Below are 25,930 nucleotides of genomic sequence, written 5' to 3' on the forward strand. Positions count from 1 at the left end.
TCGTTACAATTTAGATTGTTTTATTTAGTCTCCTAGTATGATTTATTTTGATTGCTGATTTAGTATCCTATGAGTATCACTAAGTGTTGTATCTTATGATTTACGATGAATGTATTTTTATGATGACTATGATCATGATTTATCACTTATTTCTTTGATGTACACTGAGAGCTTATGCACCGAAGACAAATTCCTTGTGTGTCCAATCGCACTTGGCCAATAAAGAATTCTATTCTATTCTATTCTATTCTATTATTCTATTCTATTCTATTCTATTCTATTCTATTCTATTCTATTCTATTCTATTCTATTCTATTCTATTCCACTTTACTCTAATTTTTCATTCTATTCTATTCCATTCCATTCCATTCCATTCCAATATTCTATTCTATTCTATTCTATTCTATTCTATTCTATTCTATTCTATTCTATTCTATTCTATTTATTCCATTCCATTCCAATACTCTATTCTATTCTATTCTATTCTAATTCTATTCTATTCTATTCCATTCCATTCCACTTTACTCTAATTTTTCATTCTATTCTATTCTATTCTATTCTATTCTATTCTATTCTATTCTATTCCATTCCATTCCATTCCATTCCATTCCATTCCATTCCATTCTCTATTCTATTCTATTCTATTCTATTCCATTCTATTCCATTCCACTCTACTCTAATTCTTCATTCTATTCCATTCCATTCCATGAATGTAAAAAAAAAATGTCTGTTACTTACTCACAGAGCAGCACGCCATTTTCTAGTCCTGATCGAAAATGTTTATCGCCGAAAGTTTTCCCGGTGACTTGCTGTAAAAGAAAAGATGGAGAAATAGGTTTGTCGGAGGGGACAGGATTGTGCCTGGAGAAATACAATCCCAAAGCCACAGCATGTTCAGCTACATGGCCCTATCCAAAAGGGGTGGACTACAGTATCCTTGGTCAACCCAACGGGCCTGCTAATAGGTGGAATGCCATTTTAGAAAAGACCAGAATAAAAAAAAAAAAATGCCTGTAGTGCAAGGATCTCCAAACTTGGCAACTTTTAAGAAATGGAAGCTTGGATGACATTTGAAATTAGGGAACAAGAAGATAAACAATATTACTTGATATGGGATTTATTTTATCAATGGTTAGACAGGAAAGAATGGAAATGAAATATGAAATGGATAAGATAATAAAACATATAAAGGGTTTTTTTTTTCCCCCTTATAGAGGACAATTTACTGTTAAATAATTGGTAAATGAGAATAATAATGTAATAAACTGTTAAATAAGAAAATGTTGGATAGAGGATTAAGCACAAAAGATTTGTAACCGATCAATACACGTTCTGTAATTGTAATGGATGATAATTGTTTTATGTTTTAAGTTTTGTTTAAAAATAATTTTTTTTTCCAAAAAGAAGAAGAAGAAAGAAATGGAAGCTTGGAGAAGATGCCAGGGTTCATTTCTCCACCAGTTGATTACAATAACAGTTTATTTATTATACAATAACTCCAAGGTTAACTTCAGATCAACAATTCAAGCCAACGATACCTCAATCACGAGCCATCGGTAAACAGCCCAACCAGAGAGCTTCTAAGACCGTCTCCACCCACACAGACAGAGCAAAACACCAGAATATAAAACTGACAGTAAACACCACTCCTTTACTAGCACTGATGTTGTTACCAAGTTGGGTCATAAAACGCAAGAAAACAAACAAGCTCAGAGAGCACCGAGGACCCCACGATAAGAGTTTGTTATCAGAGGGTTTTGACACTTTAACCTTGCCTTTTTTTTTTTAATTAGGATTGTCCTTCCTGTTCAGTACAGGTAGTCCTCGACTTGCGACCCCCAATGGATGGAGCCCAACATTTCTGTTGCTAAGTGAGAACTTTGTTCAGTGAGCTTTGCCCCATTTTTACGACTGTTCTCGGCCACAATTCTTACGCGAAGCACCGCTAGTAACACGGTGGAATCTGGCTTCCCCACTGATTTTTGCTTATCAGGAGATTATAAAAACCCCACGTCCCCAGGAATCGAAACCGTCATAAATAGGAGTCGGTTTGCTGTTGGAAGGCGATTTGAGAAGATAACGAGACTCATTTTAAAAATACACATATTTTACTTTGGGTAATTTGAATGAAGGAGTGAGCTTCCTAGACATTTCTTCAGTTTGCCTTTCTGTCAGTTCTCCTAATGCCCCTTCCTTTACTTCTCTCTGTGTCTGTATGTCTGTCTCTCTCTCTCTCTCCCTCTGTCTCTCTCTCTCTGCTCTGTCTGTCTCTCTCTCTCTCTTTCTGTCTCTCTGTCTCTCTCTGTCTCTCTGTCTGTCTGTCTCTGTCTGTCTGTCTCTCTCTGTCTCTCTCTCTCTCTCTGTCTGTCCCTCTGTCTCTTTCTCTCTCTCTGTCTCTTTCTGTCTCTCTCTCTCTGTGTCTCTCTCTCTGTCTGTTTCTCTCTCTCTCTCTGTCTCTGTCTCTCTCTTTCTGTCTCTCTCTGTCTGTCTCTCTGTCTGTCTGTCTCTCTCTGTCTCTGTCTCTGTCTCTCTCTGTCTCTCTCTGTCTCTCTCTGTCTCTGTCCCTCTGTCTCTCTGTCTCTCACTCTCTCTCTCTCTCTCTCTCTCTCTCTCTCTCTCTGTCTCTCTCTGTCTCTCTCTCTCTCTCTCTGTCTCTGTCTCTCTCTGTCTCTCTCTCTGTCTCTCTCTGTCTCTGTCCCTCTGTCTCTCTCTCTCTCTCTCTGTCTCTCTCTCTCTCTGTGTGTGTGTAAAAAGGAAGGGGCATTAGAACTGGCAAAACAAAAAGGCAAACGGAAGAAGTGTCTAGAGAGCTGACTCCTTTATTTGAATTACCGAAAGAAAAATATGCATATTGTTTAAATGAGTCCCATTATCTTCTCAAATCACCTTCCAACAGCAAATCCCAAACTTAGCAGGAACTACCCACAATTATTTATAGTCTGCCTTTTAAAGCACATCTTTTAAGTGATTTTAAATAGATTCGTTATGCTCATAGTTTGGGAAGGAAAGGGAGGAATTCCCTCTATGTAACTGTTTAAGTTTTTGGGGTTTTTTTTTTTGAACGGCTTTAAAGTTTTAAAAAGTTTTTAAAGGAGGTTTTCGGTCTGGACTAAAGGCGATGCAAGACGCATTGATGTACTGTTATGTAAAACACTCAGACGAGTGGTGAAATCTAAATTTCTTTCCTACCGGTTCTGTGGGCGTGGCTTGGTGGGTGTGGCTTGGTGGGGGGTCATGTGACTGGGTGGGCGTGGCTATGTCACCATGTGACTGGGGGATCAAAAGACAGAAACACACTAACAATGTCCTGCTGGAGCAGGGGGTTGGACCAGATGACCTCCAGGTACCTTCCAGTCCTGGATTGCTGTGCTCTTTCAAGGTATCCTCTGAAGCTGCGTCTAGTGTCAGATTGATAGTCCTTCCTTCCTCTCCTTTTTCCCTCCCTCCCTCCCTCTTTCTTTTTCTTTCTTTCTTTTTTCTTTCTCTTCCTTTCTTCTTTCCTCCCTCCCTCTTTCCTTTCCTTTCTTTTTCTTCCTTCCTTCCTTCCCTTCCTCCCTCCCTCCCTCTTTCCTTTCCTTTTTCTTTTCCTTTTCTTTCTTTCTTTCTTCCTTCCTTCCTTTCCTCCCTCCCTCCCTCTTTCCTTTCCTTTCCTTTTTCTTTTCCTTTCTTTCTTCCTTCCTTCCCTTCCTCCCTCCCTCTTTCTTTTCCTTTTCTTTTCCTTCTTTCTTCCTTCCTTCTTTCCTTCCTTCCCTCCCTCCCTTTCCTTTCCTTTCTTCCTTCCTTTCCTTCCTCCCTCCCTCCCTCTTTCCTTTCCTTTCCTTTCTTTTCCCTTCCTTTCTTTCTTCCTTCCTTTTTCTTTCTTTCCTTCTCTTTCTTCCTTCCTTCCTTCCTTCCTTTCCTTCCTTCTTTTCCTTTTCCTTTTCTTTCTTTCTCTCTCTCTCTCTCTCTTTCTCTCTCTCTCTCTGTCTCTTTCAAAAATGGACCTTCCCAACCCACCCATTAAAAAAAAGTTCTGACAATCGCGCGCCACAGCTGTGATCATCGGAGCCTTTTTAAAAACCTTTTAAAAGCATTTCTTTTACTACCAGCTCGGGCGAATAGGTTGTAAAAAAATGCTTTTAAAAAGTTTTTAAAAGGCTCCAACAATCGTGCGGCACAGCTGTGATCGTCGGAGCCTTTTTTAAAAAAAAACTTTTTTAAAGCATTTTTTACTACCTATTCGCCCGAACCGATAGTAAAAAAATGTCTAAAAAGTTAAAAAAAAAATATTCCGATGATCAGCTGAGCGACCCGGGATCGTTGGAACTTTTTTAAAAAAAACTTTTTGAAGCATTTTTAACTACCAGTTCTGAAGAACCGGTAGTAAAACAATGCTAAAAAAGAAAAAAAAAAGTTCAGAGGATCGCAGGTCGCTCAGCTGATCGTTGGAATTTTTTAAAAACATTTTTTTACTACCGGTTCGGGCAAAACGGACCAAACTGGTAGCATTTCACCCCTTACTCAAACCCATGTCAAAATGCTAGATCCGTGGCAAACACAGCCTGTGGCATGACCACAACACAAAGCAGGTTACACAATTGTTTTCGGTTCATAACAAAGCCTTGCCATGATCTATTGTGCGAAAGAGGTCCCAGGTGTCAGAACAGTTTATAGTAAAAACAGGAAAAAGATATAAGGGAGTGGAGTGGAGGGTGGAAGTTATAAATACAGGAATTGCAAAGAAGTTCAATTTTTTTTTCCAGCCTTTCAAGGTGTTGGAAGTCGGTCCAGCGGGCATTGCCAAAGTCTTAATGAGGATCTGGCTAACTTCTTCAAATGATTATTTGCTTTTTAAAACAAGACAGATTGCAAGGAAGGAAGGAAGTTTATTTCCACTCCTTTGTCTGAGGTTGCCTCAAGTGGAACCCAGCCTGAAAAATATAATTTGTTTTAAAAAACAGACGGGGCAAATATAAACGTCCCATTTAAACCGTCGTATTGCTCTATTTAGAAACAGGTTGGCCAAAGAGATGTTACTTGGGCCTCAGGCAAAGGCTGATTTTTCCGGCTACGAAGACGATCTGAAGAACTTCTCTGAAGGTTGAGTGGTGGCAAGTGGACTTCATTTTGTTAAAAAATTGCTTTGAGATGTTTCGCTGTCCAAATTAAGTTTCCTCAAATGGTGAAATAGGTTTTTTGACGCTTAGATGGGGGCCATTTGCGCCATTAAACTCGGTCTTCCGAGTGTGCTTCAAGGTTTTGGTTATCACCTTTAGAGCGCTCCATGGCTTAGGACCTGGTTATCTACGGGACCGCCTGCTACCACCAATAGCCTCCCACCGACCAGTACGCTCCCATAGAGAGGGGCTCCTCCGGGTGCCGTCGGCCAAACAATGTCGACTGGCGGCCCCCAGGGGGAGAGCCTTCTCTGTGGGGGCACCTACTATCTGGAACGAGCTCCCCCCCGAGATACGGAGGATTCCGGATCTGCGTACCTTCCGTCGCACGCTTAAGACGTTCCTATTCCAGCAAGCCGGCCTGACCTAAACTTCTCCGCTTTTAAATGGGAATTTTAAATTTGGTTTTAAATTATTGGGGTTTTAAATATGGTTCAGCCAAATTTATTTAATTTGTTTTATCTCTATTTTAAATTTTGTACTTCCATGTTTTATTTTTATGGCTGTTCACCGCCCTGAGTCCTTCGGGAGTAGGGCGGTATACAAATTCAATAAATACAAATACAAAATACAAATTAATATTCCACGCGATAGACTTACATCTCCATCTTTAAGTACCGTAATAGGCAGTGATGGGATTCGAATAATTTTAACAACCAGTTCTCTGCCCTAATGACCAGCTGGGTGGGCATGGCTATGATGGGCGTGGCCATGATAGGCATGGCCAGGGGGTGTGACAGTTAGCACTTGGCCTCCCGCACCCCTCTAGGAGCAAAAACTGGCGGGGAGGGTCGTGTCGCTCCCCGCACCCCGTTTTGGGCCTAGTAGGCCTCCCTGCAGCCCCCTGGGAGCAAAAACGGGCTGGGGGGGCCTGAGCCACACCTCCCCCGTACCCTGTTTTGGGCCTAGTAGGCCTCCCTGCATTTACTTGGGAACCAAAACGGGGTGCGTGGGGACTTGGATTTGCAAGTAAGCTTTTTGGCCCCAGATACCCAAGCTCTCGCATGAGATAGCAGCAGAGGTAGTATTCAACCGGTTCAGACTGGTTCATCCGAACCAGTAGCTGAAATATCACGGCTGCCCACTTGCCCCGGCTCTATGCCATCCCATTTAGCAGAGGTGGGTTTCAGCAGGTTCTGTCCAGTTCTGGAGAACCGGTAGTGGAAATTTTGAGTAGTTCGGAGAACCGGTAGTAAAAATTCTGACTGGCCCCTCCCCCATCTATTGTGTGCCTCCCAAGTCCCAGCTGATCAGGAGGAAATGGGGATTTTGCCGTAACCTTCCCCTGGATTGGGAAGGGAATGGAGATTTTACAGTATCCTTCCCCTGGAATGGGGTGGGAATGGAAATTTTACAGTATCCTTCCCCTGCCACGCCATGCCACGCCCACCAAGCCACACCCACAGAACCAGTAGTAAAAAAAATTAAAACCCACCACTGCCATTTAGGCACATTTTTGAGGCTGGGTGCGTGCATGGAAGGTGCGCGCACCAGGAAAGCACATGCACGGAAGGCCAGGCACATTGTGTGGACAGGCACACGATCATATTTGCAAACCGGTAGGGAAAGTAAGTGAATACCACCCCTGGATAGCAGATTAAATTTTCTTCCTGTTCTGGTAGATTTAATTTCTTGTTTATAGTGTGAGAATATAAGAATTGGCCACATTTGGACTGCAATTCTATACTTGTCCTCCGAATGATGAGCACGGCTGAACTGGAACTGGTGCAGTAGGATATAAATGCAATTAAAAATAAATAAACAAGCAAGCCAACAAACTTCCAGGAGAGATCTGTCCCTCAACATGCTTCAGTCAGGGGTGGGATTCACCTACTTTCCCTACCAGTTTGCAAATATGATCATGCACCCAGCCACACATGTGCCCGGCCTTCCATGCATGCGCTTTGCTGGCACGCGCACCTTCCGCGCAGGCGCCTGGCCTCAAAAACATGCCTAAATAGGATGGCATAGAGCTGCAGCGAGTGGGCAGGCCCACTTACAATTTCCGCTACAGTTCGGGTGAACTGGTCCGAACCGGCTGAATACCAGCTCTGGTTTCAGTGCAATCCAGTTTTGAACTTATCTCTCACATCCAATAAAGACATAAGGTGTCCCTTCATCACATATTAAGTGTCTATGATTTAGCTTGATAATACATTATTTTATTCTACGGGATGATGGACACTTATTAGCTGCAAACCTGAAGACAACATAAGTCACTGGAACTTATTTCTGCGAGCTCAGGAAACAGGGTGTAAAATTACAAGCTAAATCCCTTAATTTATACAAAGTGGAGGAGGGGAGAATACTTAAGAGCTAAAACATTTTCTTTGTATTCTATTTCTAAGCCAGCACACACGGATATTTACTCCAATGCTAATAAAAGACAATTTATAGGGTGGTCTTTGGTCGCCATTTCAAAGCCAGATATCTCTTTAAAGTTTGTTTTATGTCGGAGAGTTTAAAGGCTGGCAAAATGAAAGCAGGTTGGAATTAATGAACTGCTCTTCTGAATCTGCTTTACTGAATCCCAAAGCTGTGCTTGAAATGCAGATTACATCATTTTGTTTCCCAGACAGGTCTGTCTTCGTCCGGTTTAATCAGGAAATGTTGACGTGCGTTTCCCATGTCACTTCATCCTGACGGATTTATTTTTCTTATTAAGAAAATTTATGTGGCCGCCATTCAAGGTGACTCTGGGCAGCTGACAGAAACAGAGCCTCAAATACAAAACCGAATAACCCCCTCATCTTTCTGGTGACAGCTATTTGACGGTTGCCTATCTCCCTGGGGTTCTCCAGCCTCTGGCAGGACCAGAATACAGAATAACAGTGTTGGAAGGGACCTTGGAGGTCTTCTAATCCAACCCCCTGCTCAGGCAGGAAACCCTATACCCGTAATGGCGAACCTATGGCACATGTGCCACAGGTGGCACGTGACGCCATATCTGTGGGCACGCGAGCGTTGGCCTAGCTCAGTTCCAGCATACATGCATGCGCTGGCCACCTGATTTTTGGGCCTTCCGGGCCCACCAGAAGTCACAATTCAAGGTGTTGGTTATTACCTTTAAAGCCCTATCTGGCTTAGGGCCAGGCTATCTTCGAGACTAGCTTCTGGAGGCTAGTCTGATTAATTGTTCTAACTGTCAATAAACCAGGTTTTCAGAGCATTTCAAAACCAAGGCCAATCTTATCCCTCCAAGGTTGAGGTTCCACAAGAAGGGAGCCACCACAGAGAAGGCCCTACTGTCAGGTTTCGATGTCATCTCAAATAAATTGCATTTCCAAACAGATAATCTTTGATGAAATCTTTCATTTATTAAGCACGGCAATCTGTCCCCGATTATGTCGAAGCCAACACTGACTTCCTGACCCCAAACCTTCCCTTTCCGTTCCCCAATTCTCTGCGTCTCATTGGCCATCTTCCAAATGACTCTCCCCATATCTACTACTTCAGCTCTCAGGAATGTCCCCCCTCCCACCCCATCTCCTAGGGGATATTATCTTCAGGGAAAATAAGTAGGTGAAAAGTCAAGCGTCCTCTTGCCAGCTGCCTCCTCTTCTCCTCCGTATGTCAGCACTGGAACGAAAGTAGTTTAAGTGCTGACACCTACTTCTTGGTCCCACTTGATAGACCTTCTCAAGGAAAAGGACCCTCCTGCACATATGTACAGGAAACACCGATTGGCAAAAAAAGTTTTCCGATGCCCCATATTCAAAAGATTTAGATACGTCACATCAAGCATGTTTATAGTTTGTACGGTGTGTCAAACTCAAGGCCCGGGGGCCAGATCCGGCCTGCAAGGTGCTTAGATCTGGCCCACGGGGCCGTGCCAGAGACAGCGAAGGACCGGCCCACAGTGCCTCTGCCAACGAAAATGGAGCTCGGGAGGGCTGCATGCGGCCCTCTCGAGCTCCGTTTTTGCTGGCAGAAGGTTGCAGGATGCCGTCGCAGCTGAAATGGAGCTCAGGAGCCTGTTTTTGCTGGTAGAGCACTTGGGCCACCACAGGTGCCCCCGACATGAGTGATATCAAGCTGGCCACACACACCCAGGCTCCCCCAAGGTCAAACACAACCCTGATGCGGCCCTCAATGAAATGGAGTTTGACACCCCTGCTCTATCCTGTTCAAGATGGCTCCCACCAGACGCTCAAAGGGTTATAAGTCACCATGTTCCAGCCGATTAAGATTATCCCACAAAACTGTCAATATAGAGCAGAGGTCTCCAAAACATGGCAATTTTGAGAGTTGTGGATTTCGACTCTCCGAATTTCTCAGCTAGGCAGGCAGGGAGCTTTGAGAAAAGTGGAATTAACGGGAGATAAAACTTCGGCCATTGCAATTGAGGTTAGAAAAGTGCAGACTCCTAGCTTACCATATTTACTCTCTTTTTTCCAGTTCAGCCATCTACAGTACAGTGATTCCCAACCTTTGCAGCTTGACAGCTGGCTTTGGGGGAGAGCGGGGATGGGGAAGAGAGAACCGGACCACGCAAGAGGCTAGCTGGCGCACACATGCATACCAATGGTGGGTTGCTCCCGGTTCTGTCCGGTTCTATAGAACCGGTAGTAAAACCGGCGGGAGCCTCCGCCCACCTGCCATGACATCATCGTGGGTGATCTGTGCATGCGCAGAAGTGCGCGAGAGAGAGCGAAGCAAGCACGTGCACTCCCGCTGCGAACTGGTAGCGAAGGTAAGTAGAACCCACCCCTGGCGCATACGTACGCAGCTCACACAATTTGATTTGCCTGCCTGTGTGCATGCTCGCCAGCCCGCTGCTTGCACCAGGTGAGCTGCACACAGGTGCGCTGCTTGTGTGGTCCGATTACGAATAGGCCATGGGTGTCAAACTCAAGGCTTATGGGCAGGGCCAGCTCGCCGGGTGCTTAGATCTGGCCCGCGGGGCCACCCTGGAAACAGCAAAGGACCGGCCCGTGGTACCTCTGCCAGTGAAAACGGAGCTCAGGAGAGCCACACGTGACCCTCCCAAGCTCCATTTTCGCTGGCAGAGCACTGCAGGAGGCCCCCAAAAGCACCCCGACACAAGTGATGTTGAGCTGGCCACCCCCCCTGTCCCGTCCCCATCGAGGTCAAACAATCCTGATGCAGCCCTCAATGAAATTGAGTTTGACACCCCTGGAATAGGCTGCGGCCCGGTAGTGGGCCGCAGCCTGGGGGATTGGGGACCTTCTGATCTATTTCACGTCTTATGCCACACACAGAAAAAGCAACGAACATGGTTGAAAACAACACGAAGCGGATGTTACTCAACCCCCCGTGATTTTACAGATGTTAAGACACGCTGCAACCACCCCCACCCCCCACCCCCCCGCTATGTCCTGCCTTCCAGATGTCGGAGCTCTCCGGAAAGCTATCAGCACCACTTGAAAGTTATTAAAGGAACCAGATGGCCAAGTTTATAGCTGTTTTAGGCTGTAATTATTTATAATCACTAAGATCAAGTTTGTAAACGTGACCCGCCAGGCTATTCGCACTCTGCAAAGATGGGAGGTTCTAGCTCTATAGTAAATCAGGGATTTCCAACCTTGGCAACTTTCAGCCTGGAGGACTTCAACTCCCAGAATTCTGGCTCCATTCATCCATCCACCCACCCACCCACCCCCACCCATCCATCAGTCCGTCCATCCATCCATCCATCCATCCATCATCCATCCACCCATCCATCCTCATCCCTCCCTCCATCATCATCCCTCCACCCATCCATCATCCATCCACCCACCTCCTACCCACCCCCACCCACCCATCCATCATCCATCCATCCATCCATCCATCATCCATCCATCCACCCATCCATCCATTCATCATCCAACCATCCATCTTCATCCCTCCCTCCATCCCTCCATCATCATCCCTCCCTCCCTCCATCATCCATCCATCCATCCATCCACCAACCCACCTATCCATCCATCCACCACCCACCCATCCATCATCCATCCACCCACCTCCTACCCACCCCCACCCACCCATCCATCATCCATCCATCCATCCATCATCCATCCATCCTCATCCCTCCCTCCATCCCTCCATCATCATCCCTCCCTCCATCATCCATCCATCCACCAACCCACCCATCCATCATCCATCCATCTGTCCATCCATCCATCCATCCTCCATCCACCCATCATCCATCCATCCATCCTCATCCCTCCCTCCATCCATCAGCCATCCATCCACCAACCCACCCATCCATCCACCACCCACCCATCCATCATCCATTCACCCACCTCCTACCCACCCCCACCCACCCATCATCCATCCATCCGTCCATCCATCCATCCATCCATCATCCATCCATCCTCATCCCTCCCTCCATCCCTCTATCATCATCCCTCCCTCCATCATCCATCCATCCACCAACCCACCCATCCATCATCCATCCATCTGTCCATCCATCCATCCATCCTCCACCCACCCATCCATCCATCATCCATCCATCCACCCATCCATCCTCATCCCTCCCTCCATCCATCAGCCATCCATCCACCACCCACCCATCCGTCATCCATCCATAATATCTCTCACACTTTTTCTTTCTGAAATAGTTCAATCTCTGTATTTGTAAAGCATAAATTCAATTCTTTTTTTTCACCCAAAAGGGTGATAAGGGTTTTCCGGTCAGCCCTAAATGCAGATATTGTCTTTTGACGAATTAAGGAAGTCAGTTTCGCTATCTCAGGAAGTTCATCAAGCATTCCATAGCGCCACCGAATCTTTCCATCTTTGGGCCTATAAATAGTCTCATTGCAGTTACTCAAACATAAAAAAAAACAAAGTTCCATTGTTTCTTTTTCCAGCTGTTTGTCCGTCGGTTCCAAAGCAAATGTCTCCAGTTCCAATTGCATATTTAATCCTAAATATCGACTGAATTAATGGATCTCCCAGCTTTCCTGTATGTAAAAACAAGCAGGATAAAAATCTCTTCACCTCGTTTCCGATATAGATTTCAGACTTTATAAGGAGGTCCTCAATTGGCTTGTCAAAACCAGTTGCCAACGCTATACAGTAGTGGCCAAAATTGTGGAACTCTTTTGGGAAAAATGTCTATTTTCTAAAACGAGCTAATAACACCACTTTTTTGAGGGAATAGTACCATAAAATTATATATCAATGGAAAGATAATTTCATCAAGAATGTAATGCAGTAACTTTTAGGAAGGATTTGCTATTAGAATAGCAGTTACAGGATAAAGAAGAAAAGGGAAACATGTAGAAAAAAAACGAGATCTACAAAAATGATCCCCATGTCAGTTAATACTTAGTTGGGTAATTTTTAGCATGAATGATGGCCTTACAGTATCAGATATGTATAAGGCCGTGACGGTGAAGCTCAGCTCCACTGTGCACGCGCCTCCCGCCAGCCAGTTGATTTTCGGGTTCCGCAGGAATGGGGCGCATGTGGGAGATGCATGCACATGCACAGGGGAGGTCGTGTGCATGCACGGGGGTGGGGGGTCTTTTCTTTCTTTCTTTCTTTTCTTCCTTCCTTCCTTCCTCCCTCCCTCCTCTCCCCTCCCTCCTTCCCTCCCTTACTCTCCCTCCTTTAAATTAAGCAAAATAACTTACTTTCTTTCTTTCTCTTTCTTTCTTTCTTCCTCCCTCCTCTCCCCTCCCTCCCTCTCCCTCCTTTAAATTAAGCAAAATAACTTTTTTCTTTTTCTTTCTTTCTTTCCTTCCTTCCTTTCTTCCTCCCTCCTCTCCCCTCCCTCCCTTACTCTCCCTCCTTTAAATTAAGCAAAATAACTTTCTTCTTTCTTTCTTTCTTCTTCCTTTCCTTTCCTTTCCTTTCCTTTCCTTTCCTTTCCTTTCCTTTCCTTTCCTTTCCTTTCCTTTCCTTTCCTTTCCTTTCCTTTCCTTTCCTTTCCTTTCCTTTCCTTTCCTTTCCTTTCCTTTCCTTTCCTTTCTCTCTTTCTCTAACACACATACATACACAAACACATACACACAGACACGGCTCTGAAAAAATTGACTTATGGCCATTTCTCACACTCACGACTCTTGCAAGCCACCCCTTGGTCACCTGATTAAAATTCAGATGCTTGGCAACTGACTCCTATTTATGACAGTTGCAGCATCCTGGGGTGGGGAAGCCTGATTCGTTTAACGGCCGTTACCTTCAGAACTGCAACGATTCACTTAACAGCCGGGTTACTAGTTTAACAAGTGCAGTGATTGACTTACCAAACGTGGCAAGAAAAGTCATAAAATGGGGCAAAACCCACATAACAAATGTCTCACTCAGCAACAGAAATCTGGGGCTCAATTGTGGTCGTAAGTCGAGAACCACCTGCCAAGTATTTTTCCTTTCTCTGAAGCAACACAGACGATTTTAACCGGTGGCTCAGCGGCTAAGACGCTGAGCTTGTTGATCGAAAGGTCGGCAGTTCAGCGGTTCGAATCCCTCGTGCCGCGTAACGGGGTGAGCTCCCATGACTTGTCCCAGCTTCTGCCAACCTAGCAGTTCGAAAGCAGGTAAAAAATGCAAGTAGAAAAATAGAGACCACCTTTGGTGGGAAGGTAAGAGCGTTCTGTGTGCCTTTGGCATTGAGTCATACCGGCCACATGACCACAGAGATGTCTTCGGACAGCGCTGGCTCTTCGGCTTTGAAACAGAGATGAGCACTGCCCCCTAGAGTCAGGAACAGCTAGCACATTTGTGCGAGAGGAACCTTTAGCTTCACCTTACTATGCCATATCTATTCTATTTTTCTTCCCCATCCTAACACCTTCTCAAGAGGATGGCATTTGCAATCCAAAACTTTGGAGAGGCAGCAGATGGTTGTCTAAAGGCTGAAGACATTAAGGAACAGAAAATAAAAATAAATATTAAGCCTCCCACGCGATCAATCCTGGGCATCCAAAAGTTTTAAAATTTGGCTTTTTTTCCCCCCTTCAATTGTTTTATGGCAGGATGGAGAACTTTGCTCTTCAGAGAAATAAGCCCTCCTTCCCCCCCAAAAAAATTCTGTGTCTGACAAAGCCACTGAACATCTACAATGGAAGTTTTTAAATCCTATAATGAGCCTCAATAATTGAACGTTTACCAATCCAGCAACCAGCCACGGATATCCAGGGAGTCCATGCCAAACGCCTAATGGAATATTCCACATCAACTAAATGTACTTATTTTATTTTCGCTTAACAACAGAAATTCACTCATTTCCAAATGGGGGAAAAGAATGAAATATTCAGATCACCCAACACAACCTGAATTCCTCAAATAGAGGAAAAGCCTGACCTGGTCACTTTCTCCGAATCTCATTCAACAGACTCAACATCAGATCCTTCTCGAGGAAGACCAAGAAGTCTTCTAAAGATGATGTTGATATTATTATTACTATTACTATTATTATTTTTATTATAAACTTTTATTCATTAAACATGAAACTCAGTCAACTGAACATTTTCTTTCTTTTTTCTTTTTCTTTCTTTCTTTCTCTTCCCTTCCTTTTTCTTTTTCTTTTTTCTCTTTCTTTTTTACTTTCTCTCCTTTCTTTCTCTCTCTCTCCCTCTCCCCCTCACACACACCCCTGAAAAAAGTGACTTATGTCCATTTTTCACTCAAGACTCTTGCTGCCACACCCCATCATCATCATCATTATACTTTTATTCATTAAACATGAAACCGAATCAACTGAACATTTTCTTTCTTTCTTTCTTTCTCTCTCTTCCCTTTGTTTCTTTCTCTTTTCTTTTTTCTTTCTCTTTTCTTTTTTTCTCTTTCTTTTTTCTTTCTTTCTCTTTTCTCTTTCTTTTTCTTTGTTACTTTCTCTTTCTTTCTCTCTCTCCCTCCCCTCACACACACCCCACTCTGAAAAAAGTGACTTATGTCCATTTTTCACACTCACGACTCTTGCAGCCAATCATCATCATCCTTTTATTCATTAAATGTGAAACTCAGTCAACTTAACATTTTCTTTCTCTTTCTCTTCCCTTTCTTTCTTTCTTTTCTTTTTTCTTTTTCTTTTCTCTTTTTTCTTTCTCTCCTTTCTTTCTCTCTCCCTCCCCCCCACACACACCCCTCTGAAAAATGTGACTTGTCCATTTTTCACTCACAACTCTTGCAGCCGCTTATTATTATTATTATTATTATTATTATTATTATTATTATTATTATTATTATTATTATTATGTCAACATTATCCATATTTTGTAGACCAATCCGATGACGCCCTATTCCTTCTGCTGGTTCCTAGCCGGGGTCAAAATATTTGGGGTAAGTGTTTGCTGATAGCATGCAAAAGCTTTACTAATTGTCTGTTGCTTTTTAGCGTTTCGAGATGCCAGGATGCATTAGTCACAGTGAGTTCATTTTTTTTCGTTTCTGGGGCTCTTTAAAAAAACACGGCTGGCATTGACATGCCAAAAAAAAACTTTGTTAGGCTGGCAGCTAAACTTTCTTTCAGGAACTTTGACAGGTCACGCAGGTCAAAATCCGAGACCACTGCGAGTCTTAAAAGAATGAACAGGATAAGAGAGTTGGAAGGGGCCTCGGAGGTCTTATAGTCCACCCCTCTGCTCAAGCAGGAAAACGTATACCATTTCAGGCCAAAAGCCTTCTTAAAAGCCTCCAGTGATGGAGCACCCATAACTTCTGGTGGCAAGTCGTTCCACTGATTAATTGTTCTGTCAGGAAATTTCTCCTATAAAGCAACGTACGGCTATTTTTTCACACTTACATCCTCCTCCTCCTTTGTGCACAGGTCCAATCTAAAGAGGTTTTCTCCTAATATTAAAAACGATTAAGCAAACCGCATAAATTCAACAGTCGGGTGCCAGAGAGAAGCGGTCTCTCTTTGTTTATTGCAAGATCAGCTCAGCCTGTAAATCTGAAGGGTTCAGCTGCAGAATACAGATTTTTCCCGCAGAAGGCAACCGGATTCCTTAAGCCCGGAGACAATTCTGAAGGCTTTGCGAGGCAAAATTGTATTTTTCCAGCTTCCTTGTTGGTTTTTCCATCAGCAAGTGTTTGTCTTCATTCCAAAGAAGTCTGTAGAGATTCTCAGTCCTCCAGGTCATAGTTGTCCCAAAGGTGCTTTTTCAGGAGGCAACTGGATTTTTCTTGTTTTTTCTTTGAAGATGTTTCGCTTCTCATACGAGAAGCTTCTTCGGCTCTGACTGAATGGTGGGGAAGGGAAGGATTGATACTCCTTGCAGGCAGCTGGTCATTTGCATCCTTTTAGAGGGTCGCTGAAGCACTTGGAGGCAGTGGTGAAATCCAAACTTTTTTACTACCGTTTTGGTGGGCGTGGCTTGGTGGGCGTGGCAGGGGAAGGATACTGCAAAATGTCCATTCCCTCCCCACTCCAGGGGAAGGATACTGCAAAATCTCCGTTCCCACCCCACTTCAGGGGAAGGATACTGCAAAATCTCCATTCCCACCCCACTCTAGGGGGAAGGATACTGCAAAATCTCCATTACCACCCCACTCTAGGGGGAAGGATACTGCAAAATCTCCATTCCCTCCCCAATTCAGGGGAAAGGATATTGCAAAATCTCCATTCCCTCCCCACTCCAGGGGGAAGAATATTGCAAAATCTTCCTTCCCACCCCATTCCAGGGGGAAGGATACTGCAAAATCTCCCTTCCCTCCCCACTCCAGGGGGAAGGATATTGCAAAATCTCCATTCCCTCCCCACTCCAGGGGGAAGGATATTGCAAAATCTCCCTTCCCACCCCACTCTGGGGCCAACCAGAGGTGGTTTTTGCCGGTTCTCTGAACTGCTCAAAATGTGTGTATGTGTGTATATGTATCTATATGTGTTTGTGTGTACACACACATGCATATATATACTGCTATATACATATATACGCGTCTCTCGCTGTATGTGTGTGTGTTTCTGTTATAAAGAGAGGGGGAAGGGAGGGAGAGAGATAGAGAGGAAGAGGCAAAATTCCAATTAGACTAAAACAAGAATCAGTCATCACTGCATCACAAAATAAATCGTTAAAACCTCAGCTAGGCGTCTTTTGTGTTTTTAACGGTAATGAAGCGGAATTCAATGATTTGCAAGTGTTTCTGTTTTGCTTTTTAGATTAAAGAGAGGCCAAATTTAGCACACGTTAATCGTAAAGAAAATGCACGCTGGGATACAGGCAAACGGACACTTTTCATTAAATTTTATTGTTTACACAGTTGGTAATCATTTGACCCAATGCGTGGGTCTTTTTTTTTTTTTTTCAAAAAAGCAAAGCCCATCCCAGATGTTTGCCTTGCTAAAAAAAAAAAAAGAGGAACAAAAATCCCTTTAAAACAAAGGGAGCCAAATTCGTCTCGGCAAAAATAGCTTGGAAAAATCCTACCGAGTTTAATAATTGCAAGGAAGATTTGAAATGACTCTGGTTGGGTTCCAAGGCATAAAATATTACAGTTCATTTTTTTTTTCCCTTGCTGGTCAACAGTTCCAGAGGTGGCTTATTGAGACTCAAACATCTGCCGTTTTAATTTCAGAATGGCTCTGGAATCGCTTAACATTAAGAGACAACGACAAGTTCAACGGACTTCGTTATCGTTATCCAAATTCTGGATCAACCAGAACAGACGTGGGATTTATATACTGTAGCAACCGTTTCACCCAGCACCGGAAACATGCGTGCGCGCACGCCATCCTCACATGCATGTGATGTCAAATTACACGGCAATTCACTCACGCCCGCCATCCGGACATGCATGCAGCACAATGGTGAAATTTAAATTTTTTTTACTACCGGTTCTGTGGGCGTGGCTTGATGGGTGTGGTGTGGCTTGGTGGGCGTGGCAGGGGAAGGATACTACAAAATCTCCATTCCCACCCCACTCTGGGGCCAGCCAGAGGTGGTATTTGCCGGTTCTCTGAACTACTCAAAATTTCCGCTACCGATTCTCTCGAATCTGTCAGAACCTGCTGGATTTCACCCCTGATGCAGCATCAAAAACACAGCGATATAGGATGGGATTGCGCCAATTCGCCCAAACCGGTCTGAGCCGGCTGAATAACACCTCTGAACCCGACCATGGAACCCCTTCCATAATATCTGCAATATACAATACAATATTGTATTTGTAAAACTTTTTCATAATATCTGCAGGTTCCAAAAAGACATAAAGTGGGTTGTGTTTCTTTGCGGTTTACGAATCCTTTGTTAATTAACCAAAACGAGGGTAATGACCAAGGACACCACTTCATGGGAAGCTACAGTGCTTGCAAGATTGCCATAATTTTCGTTTGATGCCGAAGCGATTTGCTTAACCAACTGCGGCGAGAAGAATGGTTGCGAAACGGGGCCAAATTCACCTCACAAATGTTTCACGCCGCAACAAAAATTCGGGGCTCAGTTGCGTCCGTGGAGGATTTCAACGAGTCCTCTCATCTGCCAACTGAATATCAAAATAAGTGAAGTATTTAAGAAGAAAGATTCAGCGATAAAGGGATGTGAAGATGTGAACAATTAGGACCAATTTTGTTAAATTCTAGTTAAGCTAGTTTATTATTCGGGCCATTTGTAGTTACAATGGCACTGAAAAGAGTGACTTAATGACCATTTTTTTCACATTTACGACCGTCGGATGTTTGGCAACTGATTCACATTTAGGACGGTCGCAGTGTCTCCCCCGGGGTCACAAGATCCCCTTTTGCGACCGTCTGACTGGACAAAGTCAGTGGGGGGAGCCAGATTCACTTAACATCCGTGTGACTAGCTTAGCAACTGCAGTGATTCACTTAAGAAAGGCGGCAAAAATCAGATATTTGACGGGTTTTTTTTAATTATCTATCCACAGGCTGAGGGAAAAAATTAAGAAATTTGAGAATTCGTTCATTCGTTTCATTTCAACTCAACTCAACCAAGTGACTGGTTCGTCTTACACAGTTTCCTGCCTGAGCAGGGAGGTTAGATTAGATGACCTCCCAGGTCCCTTCCATCTCTGTTATTCTGTTCTCTTTCCTTCTAGGCAGCATGACAATACTTTTTTTTTTTAATTTGATTTATATGCCGCCCTTCTCTGGAGACTCAGGGCGGCTTACAATGCTTTTAAGCAATAGCCTTCATACTTTTGTATGTTTATACAAAGTCAGCTTATTGCCCCCACAATCTGGGTCCTCAATTTACCTACCTTAGAAAGGATGGAAGGCTGAGTCAACCTTGAGCCTGGGGAGATTCGAACTAGCAGTAATTGCAGGCAGCTGGATGATAATAACAGGCTATTAGTCTGCTGCGCCACCAGGTTCTTAATGTTACCCTAGAGATCACATACTATTATCCACTACTATAACATGTGGATGTGGAGTACAAGGAGACGCAGATATCTGATCTAGGACCTTCTTTGAGTAACGGCATGAGCAACCGATGAAGTCACCCGTCCCTAATTCTCAACGTCCCACCGGCAGGCGGGCAACAATGGGACATTTGTCTTCCCCGTAAGCGTCAACGCTCTGCAGATGCCACATTATTACACTCTGCAACTGTATAGAGAGGAGTCACAGGGGAAACAATGGCATCTGTCAATCACGAAGAGCGAAGGACAACAGCCAACGCTCAACGGGAAATGCAACGGAGGCCCAGAGGCCAAGAGAACTTTGCATTCCATTCCAAGGTCAACTGAAAACCCATAAACAGGTCCAGAGGGGTCTTTAAATAGGGGCAGAAGCACGAAAGCAACTATATGCCGTTCGGGAGCGAGCTTTGAGTTGTTGAGACTCTAGAAAGAGTGCAGAGAAGAGCAACCAAGAGGATGAGGGGACTGGAGGCTCAAACTTACAATGAACGGTTGCAGGAACTGGGCACGGCTCGTCTAGTGAAGAGAAGGACCAAGGAAGACATGATAGCAGTCTTCCAATATTTGAGGGGCTGCCACAGAGAGGAGGATGGGGGGTCAAGCTGTTCTCCAAAGCACCTGAAAGCCAGACAAGGAATAATGGATGGAAACTGACCAAGGAGAGATTCAACCTGGAAATAAGGAGGAATTTTCTAACAGTGAGAACAATCAACCCATGGAACAGAAGTTGCCTTCGGAAGTTGTGGGAGGTTCATCACTGGAGGCTTTGAATGAGAGACTGGACTGCCCTCTGTCAGAAATAGTGTAGGATCTCCTGCTTGGAGACCCTGTGGAAACATCTGTCATAGAGAGGGGCTTCTCAGGGTGCCGTCGGCCAAACAGTGTCGACCGGCGGCCCCCAGGGGGAGAGCCTTCTCTGTGGGGGCACCTACCATCTGGAACGAGCTCCCCCCGGAGATACGGAGGATTCCGGATCTGCGCACGTTTCGTCGCGCTCTCAAAACTTTTTTATTTCAGCAGGCTGGCCTGGCCTAACTCTCCTTTTTTAAAATTTTAATTCGTTTTGATTTTATAAATTGGGTGTTTTCATCTGTGTTTCGGCCAAAATATTTAATAATTTTAAGGGACTTTTAATGTTTGTATTATCTCTATTTTATCTTGGCTGTTCACCGCCCTGAGTCCTCCGGGAGTAGGGCGGTATAGAAATTTGATTAATAAATAAATAAATAATAAATTAATATCACTGTGGAAATGTAGCTCGTTTTTCCAAATAAATCCAGTCCACCGGCCCGTTCGGCCTAGGATATCATCAGCTACTAGAAATCCTTGTCTAAAATCCAGGCAGGCTTGCCATCTTACATAAGACTAAGCTTGCCTTCCTGCGACAGAAAATTTTGGATCGCTTTCGTAGGAAATGAGCAGCAGAGCGTTGCTCGGGAAACATATCAAAAATATAGCAACACCACGAAAGGAAAGATCGAATTAAAAAAATAAATCAGAACAGCAGAGATGAAATCAAGGGGGATTGTTATGAAACAATTCAGAAGCGCCATCTGGACGTGCGTGCCAAAACTTTAAATCCCTTACTTTCAACCATTATTCCCCAAAGTATCTGAAGGCAGGACGAGAAGCAGTGGATGGAAACTCATCAAGGAGAGAAGCAACCGAAAACTAAGGAGGAATTCCCTGACGGTGAGGACAATTAATCAGAGGAACAACTTGCCACCAGAAGTTGTGGATGCTTTATCACTGGAAGTTTTTAAGAAGAGATTTGGGCGTTTTGTCTGAAATGATATAGGGTTCTGTGGAATTGGGATCGTAGAAACACCCAGGAGCATAGAAGAGTTCAGAGGCAGATGCATAAATAAATGCCTTAAACGTATTTATTCATATAATAAATCATATTAACTATGTACAACAGAGATCAAGTCTCATGAGGAACAAACACAAGAAGTGAGAGAGATGGAGAGAGCGCAAGGTGGAAAAGGTTGGAGGGGGGTTTATACTCAGGGTAAGCCCCTCCTTTCCACATTGGGGTGGAGACACTCTCTGCCTCCACCGGTGTCTATATGACACATGTGCCAATGGCTTGCAAATACTTGACAGGTTTCCTGCCTGAGCAGGGGGTTAGACTGGAAAACCTCCAAGGTCCCTTCCAATTTTCTTCTCTTTGGAATAGGAATAGGAATAAATAGAGTAGAGTGGAGTGGAGTGGAGTGGAGTGGAGTGGAGTGGAGTGGAGTGGAGTGGAGTGGAGTGGAGTGGAGTGGACTGGAGTGGAGTGGAGTGGAGTGGAGTGGAGTGGAGTGGAGTAAAGTAGAAATAAAGGAAAGAATAGAGTATAGAGTAGAATAGAATAGAATAGAATAGAATAGAATAGAATAGAATAGAATAGAATAGAATAGAATAGAATAGAATAGAATAGTTGAATGAGGAATAGAATGGAGTGGAGTGGAGTGGAGTGGAGTGGAGTAAAGTAGAAATAAAGGAAAGAATAGAGTATAGAGTAAAATAGAATAGAATAGAATAGAATAGAATAGAATAGAATAGAATAGAATAGAATAGAGTAGAGTAGAGTAGAGTAGGGTAGGGTAGGGTAGGGTAGGGTAGAGTAGAGTAGAGTAGAGTAGGGTAGAGAAGGGAGTGGAGTGGAGTGGAGTAGAGTAAATTAGAAATAAAGGAAAGAATAGAGTATGTAGAGTAGAGTAGAGTAGAGTAGAGTAGAGTAGAGTAGAGTAGAATAGAATAGAATAGAATAGAATAGAATAGAATAGAATAGAATAGAATAGAATAGAATAGAATAGAATAGAATAGAATAGAATAGTTGAATGAGGAATAGAATGGAGTGGAGTGGAGTGGAGTGGAGTGGAGTGGAGTAAAGTAGAAATAAAGGAAAGAATAGAGTATAGAGTAAAATAGAATAGAGTAGAGTAGAGTAGAGTAGAGTAGAGTAGAGTAGAGTAGAGTAGAGTAGGGTAGAGTAGAGTAGGGTAGAGAAGGGAGTGGAGTGGAGTGGAGTGGAGTAGAGTGAATTAGAAATAAAGGAAAGAATAGAGTATGTAGAGTAGAGTAGAGTAGAGTAGAGTAGAGTAGAGTAGAGTAGAATAGAATAGAATAGAATAGAATAGAATAGAATAGAATAGAATAGAATAGAATAGAATAGAATAGTTGAATGAGGAATAGAATGGAGTGGAGTGGAGTGGAGTGGAGTGGAGTGGAGTAAAGTAGAAATAAAGGAAAGAATAGAGTATAGAGTAAAATAGAATAGAATAGAATAGAGTAGAGTAGAGTAGAGTAGAGTAGAGTAGAGTAGAGTAGGGTAGAGAAGGGAGTGGAGTGGAGTGGAGTGGAGTAGAGTAAATTAGAAATAAAGGAAAGAATAGAGTATGTAGAGTAGAGTAGAGTAGAGTAGAGTAGAGTAGAGTAGAGTAGAGTAGAGTAGAATAGAATAGAATAGAATAGAATAGAATAGAATAGAAGTAGAGGTAATGGAGTAGAGTAGAGTAGAGTAGAGTAGAATAGAATAGAATAGAATAGAATAGAATAGAATAGAATAGAATAGAATAGAATAGAATAGAATAGAATAGAATAGAATAGAATAGAATAGAATAGAATAGAATAGAACAGAACAGAACAGGACCGTGATGGTGAGGCTATGGCACGCATGCCACAGGTGGCATGCAAAGCCATATCTGTGGGCACACGAGCATTGCCCTAGGTCAGTTCCAGCGCGCTAGCTGATTTTTGGGCCTTCCGGGCCCACGGGAAGTCAGGAAACAGGCCATTTCCGGCCTTTGGAAGGCCTCCGGTGAGGGTGGGGGAGGCTGTTTTTTGCCCTCCCCGGGCTCCAACAAAGCCTCTGGAGCCTGGGGAGGGTGGAAAACGGGCCTACCGGGCTCACCAGTAACCTTTTTGCCAAAAGTGGGGGGGGAAGTGCGGGGGGGGGTTGTGCGTGCATGCATGGGGGCGCGGGGCAGGGGGGGCATTGAATTATGGGTATGGACATGTATGTGCGACCCCCCCCCTCACCCTCCACACTGCTTTTGGCACGCGACGGCAAAAAGGTTAGCCGTCACTGGAACAGAGCGTAGACTATGTGAATAACTAACAGTTTAGCAATACACAAATAAAATTGGGTGAAGGCTCAGTGAATTGGGCCATCTTATCCCTGTGAACTCAAATGGAAATATTTGTGGATGGAAGGGCGGAAAAGTGAAGGCAGGAAAAATTCAGTCAGGAGTTGAGAATTCAGATGTAGAATTCCAAACCGAGTGAAAACCGGGAATCTCTTCGCCCAGAACTGCGACATCTTAACTTGAAATGCAGCCGTTCCTCGCTCTGGCTCTGGATCCCACTGGATGAATGGTGTGGGAAAATATTTGGCTGAAGCTTTCTGCTCCACCCTCCCCACTCGCTGGAACTTTTCCTTCTGTCCTCCAGGGGGTTTCCACACCCAGGCTCCTTCCCTCCGTATCTTGCCTCTTTCAGATCTTCCTCTCGTTCACACAATTGTCCCAGCTGCTTTCTCCTACACTACACTAAGAAAAGTTCCAAGGAGGAGGAGGGGGAGGAGGAGGTGGGCGAGGGGGAAAGAGAAGGAGAGGGAGGAGAAGAGGAGGAGAAAAGGAGGAGGAGGGAGAGAAGGAGGAGGAGAAGGAGAAGGAAGAGAAGGAGAAGAGGAGGACGAGGAGGAAGAGGAGGAAGAGGAAAAGAGGAAGAAGAAGAAGAAGAGGAAGAGGAGTGGAGGGAGAGAACAAGAAGAGGAGGAGAAGGGAAAGGAAGAGGAGGAGAAGAAGGAGAAGAAGAAGAGGAAGAAGAGGAGAAGGAGGAGGAGGAGAACAAGAACAAGAAGAAGAGGAAGAGGAAGAGGAGGAGGAGTGGAGGGAGAGAACAAAAAGAGGAGGAGAAGGGAAAGGAAGAGGAGGAGAAGAAGGAGAAAAAGAAGAGGAAGAAGAGGAGGAGGAGAACAAGAAGAAGAGGAGGAGGAGGAGGAGGGAGAGGAGGAGGAGGAGAAGAGGAAGAAGAAGAGGAGGGGGGGAAATAAGAAGAGGAGGAGGAGCAGAAAGGAGAGGAGGAGGAGGAGAAGGAGAAGAAGAAGAGGAGGAGAAGAGAGAGGAGGAGGAGGCGAAGAAGAGGAAAAGGAGGAAGAGGTGAAGGAGAAGGGAGGAGGAGGAGAAGAGGAAGAAGAAGGAGGAGGAGGAGGAGGAGGAGAGGAAGAAGAGGAGGAGAGGGGAAAACAAGAAGAGGAGGAGCAGAAGGGAGAGGAGGAGGAGGAGAAGGAGAAGAAAAAGAGGAGGAGGAGGAGGAGAAGAAGAGGAAGAGGAGGAAGAGGTGGAAGAGAAGGGAAGAGGAGGAGAAGAGGAAGAAGGAGGAGGAGGAGGAGGAGGAGAAGAAGAAGAAGAAGAAGAAGAAGAAGAAGAAGAAGAAGAAGAAGAAGAAGAGGAAGAGGAAGAGGAAGAGGAAGAGGAAGAGGAAGAGGAAGAGGAAGAGGAAGAGGAAGAGGAGGAGGAGTGGAGGGAGAGAACAAAAAGAGGAGGAGAAGGGAAAGGAAGAGGAGGAGAAGAAGGAGAAAAAGAAGAGGAAGAAGAGGAGGAGGAGAACAAGAAGAAGAGGAGGAGGAGGAGGAGGGAGAGGAGGAGGAGGAGAAGAGGAAGAAGAAGAGGAGGGGGGAAATAAGAAGAGGAGGAGGAGCAGAAAGGAGAGGAGGAGGAGGAGAAGGAGAAGAAGAAGAGGAGGAGAAGAGAGAGGAGGAGGAGGCGAAGAAGAGGAAAAGGAGGAAGAGGTGAAGGAGAAGGGAGGAGGAGGAGAAGAGGAAGAAGGAGGAGGAGGAGGAGGAGAGGAAGAAGAGGAGGAGAGGGGAAAACAAGAAGAGGAGGAGCAGAAGGGAGAGGAGGAGGAGGAGAAGGAGAAGAAAAAGAGGAGGAGGAGGAGAGGAGGAGGAGAAGAAGAAGAGGAAGAGGAGGAAGAGGTGGAAGAGAAGGGAAGAGGAGGAGAAGAAGAAGAAGAAGAAGAAGAAGAAGAAGAAGAAGAAGAAGAAGAAGAAGAAGAAGAAGAAGAAGAAGAAGAAGAAGAAGAAGAAGAGGAAGAAGAAGAGGAAGTGGAAGAAGCCCATCCATTTGCTGTCTCTTAGTTTGTAGAGAAGCAAAGAAGGCTCCGATATCTAATAGAAAAAAATGAAGACAAGGCAGATCAATGGACAATTGTCCACAGAAGAAGAGTTGTCCAATGGAAGTTGAATTAATGAACCGAGCGTAGAAGAATGGTCTTTGCACAGAGTGTATCTGTTCATCAAAGTAACAGAATAACAGAGTTGGCAGGGACCTTGGAGGTCTTGTAGTCCAACTCCCTGCTCAGGTAGGAAACCATCAGTCAAATGGCTGTCCAATCTCTTCTTGAAAACCTCCAGTGATGGAGCCATCACAACTTCTGGAGGCAAGTTGTTCCACTGATTAATTGTCCTCAATGTCAGGAAATTTCTCCTTAGTTCTAGGTTGCTCCTCTCC

General features: G+C 44.4%; 1 protein-coding gene across 1 annotated transcript in view; it reads right to left on the bottom strand.

The window, feature by feature from the left end:
• Positions 1–25,930, bottom strand: part of LIMCH1 (LIM and calponin homology domains 1) — a 184,840-nt gene that overhangs the window by 114,884 nt on the left and 44,026 nt on the right. The window contains exon 2 of the mRNA XM_070948930.1: positions 739–809. Coding sequence (XP_070805031.1) covers positions 739–809 — 71 coding nt within the window. The remainder of the gene's footprint in view (positions 1–738; positions 810–25,930) is intronic.

Source organism: Pituophis catenifer, unplaced genomic scaffold (genome assembly GCF_029215685.1).
Source record: "Pituophis catenifer annectens isolate HBS135680 unplaced genomic scaffold, rPitCat1.0.hap2 SCAF_8, whole genome shotgun sequence".
Taxonomy (NCBI): domain Eukaryota; kingdom Metazoa; phylum Chordata; class Lepidosauria; order Squamata; family Colubridae; genus Pituophis; species Pituophis catenifer.